General features: G+C 41.4%; 2 protein-coding genes across 2 annotated transcripts; both read right to left on the reverse strand.

The window, feature by feature from the left end:
- Positions 1–1031: 1031 nt before the first annotated feature.
- Positions 1032–1928, reverse strand: LOC129587045 (alpha-2B adrenergic receptor-like). The gene has a single exon (XM_055480621.1). It carries the CDS (start codon positions 1926–1928, stop codon positions 1032–1034), a length of 897 nt encoding a protein of 298 aa, XP_055336596.1.
- Positions 1929–3543: 1615 nt separating this feature from the next.
- Positions 3544–6891, reverse strand: LOC129587106 (neprilysin-11-like). The gene is made up of 12 exons (XM_055480700.1): positions 6722–6891; positions 6526–6624; positions 6244–6405; positions 6092–6172; positions 5596–5996; positions 5057–5536; positions 4809–4988; positions 4540–4708; positions 4363–4482; positions 4110–4300; positions 3941–4042; positions 3544–3876 (listed from the first exon to the last, which is right to left on the reverse strand). Exons 1-12 carry the CDS (start codon positions 6795–6797, stop codon positions 3700–3702), a joined length of 2238 nt encoding a protein of 745 aa, XP_055336675.1. The 5' UTR covers positions 6798–6891; the 3' UTR covers positions 3544–3699.
- Between the last annotated feature and the right edge of the window lie 3212 nt (positions 6892–10103).

The raw sequence follows: 10103 nt of genomic DNA on the forward strand, positions 1-10103 counted from the left end.
AACTATAGAGGCGCAGTGTAAATTTGATGAGTGGCCTTTCAATTTCATTTCGTAAGTCTGTGTAACATTGTTTACGTGGCGAAATTTTGCTTTTGCTGTTACAAAATAATTGAATGACGCCCTTATAAGCGAATTCGAAACATCACGCTTGTATTGGATCCGCAACGGTCTCTTAATCATGCAACGAACAAAATGTGGGATACATTCGCTGTTTATTTGGTTATTAAATCTTGATGTCTTATGAATGTACACTTGTACAGTAAGTAGTAGGCATATGTATTGTACATTGTATACACAGCAATCTCTGTTTCATTTGAATTTCAGCTTTTTGAAGCCGAACAGCAGCGTGGAAATAAAAGAAATCACACGCACTTAGACATGACCTATCCGAATCAGTGTTATTATCCCGGTAGAGATTCTGCCAAGTCATTAAATCTTTTGTTACAAAAGGCAGCAACTGTGAATTACTCGCTCAAATGCATAATAATCAGCTATCAAATTCAGAAATTAGACAGAGGCGTGTGCTTTATTGTCAATTTTATGCAGCGAAATGTCGAAAATCCTAATTATATTTCTTGATCTGCTTAAGAAAGTGGAGATATTAAAGCCGTTGTACCCTTGACGCTTTTCTGTTGCCTAACATCTCAACTTTTCTGCTTTGGTTTTCGAAACAATGGGCGTGTGGGGTAAAGAATCGAAATGTAAGATGTCTACACTCGGTAAGATGGTTTTTGAGAGGACACAGGAAAACGGTCCACTCAGTTTCTGAAGCAGAGAATCAGTGTTGCTTTAATGCGAGGTAACGCTGCGTGTGTTCAGGAAACGTTTTGTACTGGCAAGAGACTGGATGAAGTGTACTATGTGTTGAATTAATGATGATTACTGCGTGATTTTGAGTTTAACCACTGTCAATGTGAATAACCTAATGATGCTTCTTTGCACTGCTTCATCCCAATAACAGTTGTAATCCCAATAAACCAACTTATTCAACTACAGGGAAATGTTACGTTATAGTTATTATGTACGGTCATTTAGGACTTAGTTTTACGCAGACTAACAAGCCACACCAACGGATCGAAAATCATTTGCACGGAGAACAACGTCCCCGTTACGATAAACACCGTCTGCGACATGCGTGCGTTAAATTTCATCGCCAGAAAGTATACATCCACTGGTATCCAACAAATCAGAACACTGATACAGGTCAGCGTAAGAATCATGAACGGCCGGACGGTCCTTACCGGGAGATTATTCTTGACGTTATGGGGCTGCTTGTCGCGACTCCGGTTTTGCTTGCGACAACTGGCCATGCGGATACGGCAAACATTTTGCGCTGATGGCAAAGCTTTAGCATCGGTATTCTTGCGCGGTTTGTCGCGTTTCTCTCCTGGCTGTAGCTTCTTTTTCTTCTGCCAGCGTTTGATAATTAGGAAGATGTACGCGACAATGATGAAGAGTAACGGGAGAAACCGGTTGAGAAAAGTTTCGATCTGTGTCCACAAAATGAACGTCCCTGTAATTTCTGGGCATCCTTTGCTTTTATCCCAGTTGTAGTAGCGCAGTCTGTCCAAAAGAAAAGGCGGAAGATCCAGGATGTTGGCGTACGCGACCACACCCAAACAGATCAGTGTGGCCATCGTTTTGGTATGGTGCTCCCTGTATGAAACCGGATATACAACAGCCCACAATCGGTTGACCGAGATCAACACGTGCGTCATCACGGGGATAATGCTGATGACCTTTTCAAAGTACAGAAACAGCATGCACTCCGCCCGTCCGAATGGCCACATGCCGCGCAAGTCGTTAACGATGCCCAGTGTTCGCACCACGCTGAGATGTACCACGTTGGATGCAAATATAGCGAGGAGATAGATTGTGAATGGTGTGATATGCGATGGAAACACCGCGTGAAATATCAGTACTGCCATGTTTAGTGTGAAGGAGATTACCGATACGCTGGTTTTGATTCCTGTTAAAATTGTCCATCCTGAAGCTGCACCCGTTATGTTATACAGATTCGTAAGGTTCCACGTTGCATTGTGAAGGAAATGGCTAAGGTTCCAAGAACCGAACGTATTGAAGGTTTGTGGCTGAATCATTGCTGTATAGCCGAAGAAACCAAAAATCATCATTGAAAAAATAACTAGCCAAACTCGCTGTTTAAAATGGTTCGGTGTTGTTTTCTTTCTGGTGATTAGGTCACAGTATTTAAATGTCAGATGCGGCAAAATTTTCCAAGAAGCAAGTCAACCAAAAATAAATTTTCCGGTTGGCTTAGAAAATGTTCGCATTCCGGTTTCCTGTTTATCGAATAACTGTGAATGTCAGCAGCAATATTTCTTTAACTGGAGATCGTCCGTTTCATTGATCTGTTTTTGGAGCAAAAACTTCCTGTTCCACTAAGTTTGTGTAAAAACGGAAACAGAATCTCGGGGTCAAGATTTTCTAGCGTGTTGAACTCAAGGAACAGAACTACAGACGTAATCGTAATTACGTAGCTCACGTGATCTTAATACTTTCTAATGGGTAACATTTAACAAGCGTAAAGCACCTCCTTAGGGATTCCGTAGACTTCTGCCTGTGGCGCTATATATGCTCGCAATACGTTAATTTGTCGTTATCTAACCATAAACCATCAGGTAAGCGAAGCGAACTGAAACACCTGTAATTAGCGCTCCTAGTTCTTTTGTGAGTATTTTAGCTTACAAATTAGTTAATTGAATTCTACTTGTAAATCATGCAGTCAAAGCATTTGTTTGCGCAGGAGTAAGATTAGACATTTTTGCGAGAATCACATGAGCTATACCTCAAAGATGACCCTTTTTATGATCATCTTCGCCTTGTTTTAAAACGTCTGCTATATTTTTGTACTGGATACTGAAAAATCAAACAAAGAAGCAACATTCTCCCTTCAAGTTTCCCTTCTTTGAAAATCAACAGTACGTAAACTACTAACCAGGGCACGGCCAGAGGCTCCCCCTCAGAAAAATTCCATCTTTTAACAAAAGACAGAGTAGGTACTGGGAATACTTAAAAAAGCATTTTCATAGGCAATGGTCCAGTGGGCGGGGCCAAAAACAAATTTAGTCATACTTATAACACACATCGTATGCTTGTCAATTTAATGCACAAATTCCCATAATCCTGGTCATACTGGTGAAAGTTTATGTTACGAGCCTGCGGCTAATGTGTTAATTGTTATAAATGCAGACTTGCCCCTTGACTAACTTTCAGTTTTCAGCAACTCGTTTCACAATATAAAATTTTCTGATAATTTCGCTGTATTCGATTTAATTGGATTGCCTTTACTTATTTCTGTATTTCTTTTGTGTGCTGTACCACACAGGCACTGCTGGTTTATCCGAGCTCAATAAATACAAAGATTTCCTAAAAATTTTACGTTGTCAAGCTAGTTATTTAAATAAAATTTAGTGAAGGGTCAAAATAGGAGCTTTTACTAGTATTGAAACGTACACTGGCCTCTTACTACACTGGCCTTTTAACGCTATATTCTAAAGCCTAAGGTTTGTATTAAAATTCGAATTTTATTTATTGACTTATTGCGCATTTTAAGTTTTTCCCATATGTCAATCACCGAGACACTGATAGCACAATGTTCAGCAGTCTTACTGTACATGTTGCAAGCAGACTCGTAGCCTATTACCGTTCACGGTGTTTATCCCCAGTATCAGATCTGTTTTACCAAACAACATATTTTCGGTTAGGATTCATTTTAGAATTCTTTGGACAATTGAAGGCTTGTGCGAATTCGGGCATGTTGGAGACAACCCCGTTTACTCTGAATTTCTTAGGCGAATGCACTTCCGTTAGGAGCTCGGAGCGAGCTACCTCTGGTCGGCCTTTGTAGCACCAAATCTGCATTAATTTAAAAAACATTAAACGACCCGTTTCAATGGCGGAAAGAAGAAAGTGCAGTTACATTAGCTGATGAGATAAAAAAAAGTTGTTCTGGTGTAAACTTCTCTAATCCAGGCAGCACCGGCTCGGGTTGGCCTATTCTTTCCCGATACCTTTTATAACCCTAGAATAAAACTTTCCAATTTATCACCTCAGAAACACACACATACTGTGCAACTCGCGTTTCGTACTTTATACGCCGCTCTCAATCCACCATTATCCGCTACGTTTTCTCCTGATGTCAGTTTGCCGTTAATTTTGCCATACGGTGTAATGTACGCATTGTACTGGTTAATAATACCATCGACGCGCTTTTGATACGTATCGTAAGTTTCGTTCGTCCACCAGGATTTACGAAATCCTTGATCGTCGTACAGGGAGCCTGGAAAGGTTATACACTGTGAAAAGACAAAGATCATTAAACAAAGGTCAGTTTTCGGGTACCCATATCATCGAAACCATGGGTTGTTTCATGACCAATAACAAATCCGATACCGCCGTAATTCAGATATTGTGGACTGCCGGCGTTGAAAAAGGGAAGCTGTAATATGCCAACAGGGATACCTAGTATCAAAACAACCTCTTACACATGGTTGATATTTTCTGGTTGTTCGATCTTACGCATCAAGTTGGCGATGGGATTGTAGGATGCATCCACTACCGTTATATCCCCTGTGTTGACCACAGGATCGCCGCGAATGTTGGGATCCCCTAACCGTTTCAGATCTCCGGTAAATGTGTAATTCATCAGCTGGTTGACGCTTTCGACAAACGTTGCACCGAGAGAAATCTGAAAATACTTAACATACAGTATGTACTTTTAACTGCAGTCGCAACATGCAAGGTTTTTTGGCATCTTTCGGACTTTAACATTTGTATACTGTACATACATCTTCGTACTCATCATTCACAGCGGAAATATTGCTGACAAAAATGTCTGGATAAGCAACCATATCAATAATCGTTGACAGTTTTTGATCGGCGCGCTCGCGTGTAGCCTGGTCCATCCAGTCGGCTTGGTTCAAGAGTTCAAGAAAACCTTGCCTGATATCGTCAATCATCATCGTAGCCTGTTAACATAATATACGTGCATTCGGTTTGTTAGTATGTACAGAGAATATTGTTCCAGCTCAAGTACCTTTTCTTTGAGATCTGGAGGAACCACATCCCGAACATACACTGCGCCCAGTGCCAACGGCATAAACCCCGTGATAATTTGTAGACATCGTTCTCCAACCGATGCCATGTATATTTCCGCCGTGCCGGTCACTTTTTGTGAATACTCAGCATCTGCACGGCGATAATCGTACGATAAATACGCCGCGTATCCTTTAATCATCTGCCAGCCAATATAATTAGCCATACGACGTTTGCCCTCTTCGCCTAGTTCTTCCAACTCAAGCAGTTTTGCATCCAGTTTATCCCAAAATTGCAAGTCAGGAACGACGACGATTGAGTCTTCGAAAACTCCCTGACCGGCTGCTTGAAATATTGTCTTAATGTATCCGGTGATATTCGTCAGAACTGCTGAACGAAACGGGTTTGTCGATAACTCCGAAAGGGTAATTTTGTTTAAGAACTTCTTATCACTCTTTTGCTCCACTGCGGTAAACTTGGCCTAAATCAAAAATTTATTAGTTTGTTTGATTCTGCGATGAGCACATAACTGATTTATACCATTCCAATAAACGCTTCCGTTTGAAATATGTCGTCCAGGTCAGATGCGACCGCATCATCCGGGCTGCCAATATCGGCCAATAACAAAGAGGTGACCTTTGTTAAGAAATCCTTATAGCTCTGATTGTATACTGATCCCATCGTTTCGTCCATTAGGAAGTCGACAGTAGCAAAAGTCGTCGGTGAATACAAATAGATGAGGTTTTGTAAGGGATTCTGCACGTCATTGAAAACAGTGAGCTGGAAGAACGGCTGTATTCCAATGAAAGCCAGTTTATTTAGGATGTCGAACAGATCGAAGTTTGACGAATCCCAGCGGTCTTTTTCGAGCAATGGCCAGCCACCCATGTATTCTGCCAGCATATCAAGGACTGGTTTTGCTCTGAGATTTTCGGTTTCTTCTAAAACGATTATGATTAAATATTAGTAAACGTAACCTGAGCTGCGTTTTAAAGAGAAACATAATTAAAACAACCGAATAGCGTCTCTGACATACCCTCGTTTTTGCATTGAGTATAAATCAGTTTTGCCTTCATTTCCGCTGAGAACATGCCGTCGGGTGTGCGGGACAAGATGTCTGAAATAAATTGAGTTTTCTTTGAATACAAATTATCTGTGAAAGAGCAACAGCATTTCTCTTCTCCGAACCTTGAGCGATCAGCTTGTTCTTTTTATCCAGTTCATCAAACGGACTAACCGATGTTTCATTATCCGGAATTTCTGTGGCCGTTATCCACTTCCCACAAGCGTATTCATAGAAATCGTTACATGGATTCGCAGACGGGTTAATCATTTCCAAATACTTTTTGGCTAAGAAAAGGAGAACGTCAAAATATCGCGGAAAGCAGCAGACTAAAATTAGACTTATCCGCTAGTCATGGTTTCCCTGAAATGATATTGCAGTTATTTTTGAGAGTCAAGTGTCCGCACCGGTTTCTTGGCACGGCTGTGTCCGGCATACAGATGCACCGCTGGGAGAGCCGTTGTGGCGTTGCGGTCTACGTCCGCCATTTCGCTGGCTAGCCGCTCCTGTAAAGTAATAATTGCCCCAAATATTATTTCGGAAGCAGTCATATTTAAAACGAGGCAACCGGTAAAGAAACGCCATACAAATTCTTATTTTTACCTCCTAGAAGAAGAAATACCAAAGACGTATAAACCACTCTGTGTCGCTCTATCTGTATATGGTTCATCGCAAACATGTACACCGACCGCAATTGTACAACAGCGTAGCAGCCTGCACCGAAGATATTCGGAACGGCATGCTTTATATCTGTGGGAAACCCGTATGCTAATCACAGACATTTTTACTTTACAATCACAATCTCGGAAATCGGTGTGTTGTGTACCTTGCAACCGTTAGAAGGCATTTACATTTTGTAAAACCGGCATGAAGACGCTGATGCGGCAGTTTGTTTTGCCGGATGATCTCTGTGTACAAACTTTTACTCAGTTGTCGCCGTGTTTGCTTATGCCAAATAAACCGTTCCTGATGCTATTTGCTATTTTTGAAAATTTCATGCATTGAGAAATAGAAATCCGCATGGTCCACAGAAACAGATAATCCGCAACGATGAATTCTGTGGTGGTTATTTGTGATGCACGCTCTGCTGTCGTTATTGATGGTGCCGTTCGCGTGTTTCGAGGCTGGCAGCACGTGAAACCAGCTACAAATAAACAACAAATTTTGAGCATCAGATGTGATGTATAATTATGATACGATTAATTGGAATATGGAATCTAAATACACTTATAAATGATATAAGGAATTAAAGTATCGGAAGTGCGTCAAAGGGCGAAATCATATATAGCGTATGATCTGACTGTACAGATATGTATCCTGAATGTAAATGATTTGTAACTTGATATCATTAACTATTACCATGAACAAAGAAAGAATGTTTTAGCGAATACGTACTGAAACATACCTGTAAGGCTGTAATTTGGCTCGAATAACCATTCTTGATTTAATGCAACTTACCCGAATGTTCGAAGGATGAAGTTGAAATTATTTTTGCCATTGCCAAGAACTTCGTGAGAGGCATCGCCTCCGCTTCAACCGGGCGTTTATACCCATCTAAATGTTTTCAGTCACTTGGTATTTTTCTTTAGCGCGAGGTACTTGTAGGAGCTTTTTACATTGAAGATGCAGGTAAAGGCGATACTAGTCATTGATTCTGGTTCATATTACAGTAATTCGGGTGTTCCATTCGTTAGTGCGCTCAATTCCAGTAATGCATCCACAGTCAATTATCTAGCAATCTGGAGTCCAATTTTATCATGGACTTGTGCCATCTGTATTTCGGCATCCCTTTTTAACGCGCTGATGTTGTACTGGTACATTTCCCGCAGCCTCCCCGTCATGCCCTTTACATTGTATATCCTAACCTTGACCACGGGGAATCTGGTGTACAGCATCATGCAAAATCCTTTACTGTTGCTTATTAAAGATGCAGTAACATCCCGAAATTCTGCCGCCATATTCTGCGGCGTCCTAAATTTCATACGGATTCCGCTCGGTCTGTTAACGCCATCGTGTCATCTGCTCATCTGCCTGAATCGTATCTGGGCCATCGCTTATCCACTGTCGTACAAACGACACCACAATAAGCAATTAGCCATACGGACAATCATCGGCTTAGTGCTGATCGTTGTGCTTTTCTGCTCACCCGGCACGCTGTTGGACAGCCTATACTATCGTACCGACGAAGCCAATCAGTTATGTTTTCTCGGTACTAAACTCGGGATGCCGATTAAAAAGTGGTTTATGATTACTTCAGCTACGTTTTATGTTGCACCGGAGATTATTATTGTCGCGTCTTATCTGTGTGTATTATGCCGACAAATACGTCGGCGGAAACGTTGGCGTGGGCGTGTAGACCAGTCGACCATCGCCAATAGTAATGCGAGGGAAACCGCTGCAGAAGGAACAAACGTCGCGGAACGGACACCGTCTAATCGAACACACTCCTTCACAATTCTGACACTGCTGACCATTAGTGTGTTGATTTGCTGGACACCAGCCAACATATATTATTGCATTAATTCACGGGATTACAGCTTTTCATCGGCTGGTATTATGCTGAAGCTGCTGCATACTGTTGTTGATCCGCTACTCTTTATGATAGGCATCCAAGAACTGCGGCAAATCGTGTTCAATACTTTAAAGATAAAATACAAATTTTAAATTTAAGTTCTGGTTCTGAAGCTTGATGTGTACGTGAACATAAATATGATCCGTTGGCATCATTACGATACGAATATCGTACTTAAATAGCTGCTTAGTTAAAGCAAAAGACTTTACTGCAGCTGCTGCATTACACTACAAAGTAATTTAAATAACTCGAAAAACGATATTATGATATTATGGCAAGAGACTGAACAAATTTCTGCACGAAGTAATTAATTTTCATTTATTAACTCTGCTTGGAATGAAGAAAACTACGGTAGATATTGTTGTGCAGTAAGCACTAAGGCACTGCTATGCATATATACGAGTATTATGCACTGTCAGCCTGACACTGCTTATACTCGTATAACCGTCTCATAAATGAAACAAGGCATTGCGTTCTTGGAAGCTTTGGGCTCGCTCAGAGAATCGTCGGTCTCTTGAACAATGAGCGTGGAGCATCCAGTTTCACACTCTTTTTACCGGAAATCACGAGGAGTGATCGCTTTGCTATCGGAAGACGGCGCTGGGAGAGCATCCAGTCGGAACGATCAGGCGGCTTATGCTTATGCGCATCCAGTCGGCTTATGCGCAGTATAGACATGCGCTTTGTTTCGCTGCTAATGAATCAAATACGTAAAATTTAATCCTTGCAGTACTCCTACACAATTTTGTTTTTTACAAAACTCTGGTGAGACGAATTGGAAAAGCTCTCATTCTTTTACACACCAATATGACTCTATCCAGCAATTTATCCTTTCCTGTCAACACAACTCCGTATAGCAACTATGTAACCCTGTTGAGCGTTCTTCAGGCTGGGAATCCACAGTATGGATGGACAGTTTTGTTAGGATTGAAAACATTTGTTACGCTAGCCTCTTTCCTACTAAATCTCGGAGTGCTGATTTTCCATGCACTACGTCCGTCGCAGATTACATCCTTCACGATCTACCTGATAGCAATATTTATTTCCAATATCATCTATCTCAGCACGGCTTGGCCCATTGGAGCTGTCAGTGAATATTTTGGATTCTGGCCATTTTCGCGTTGGGTGTGTATCATTTACCTGTATTTTCAAAAGGTCATCAGCATTATCCCCGTCATGTCGCACGCGTCGATTTCCGTTAATCGTTTGTGGGCCGTAATCTATCCGGTATCGTATAAAGAGCGCCATACAAAAAGAATTGCAGTTTTGATTTGTCTGGCCGTTGTTATTTACGCGAACATTATAAATGTGCCACCGTATCTTCTGGATCAACTGTATTACTACAACCCCAAGATACATAAAGGCTGCCCGCAAATTACGGGCGCACTGATTCAGTGGAATCTCGCGGAAACG

This window comes from Paramacrobiotus metropolitanus, unplaced genomic scaffold (genome assembly GCF_019649055.1).
Source record: "Paramacrobiotus metropolitanus isolate TYO unplaced genomic scaffold, Prichtersi_v1.0 Parri_scaffold0000023, whole genome shotgun sequence".
In the NCBI taxonomy this organism is placed as follows: Eukaryota; Metazoa; Tardigrada; class Eutardigrada; order Parachela; family Macrobiotidae; genus Paramacrobiotus; species Paramacrobiotus metropolitanus.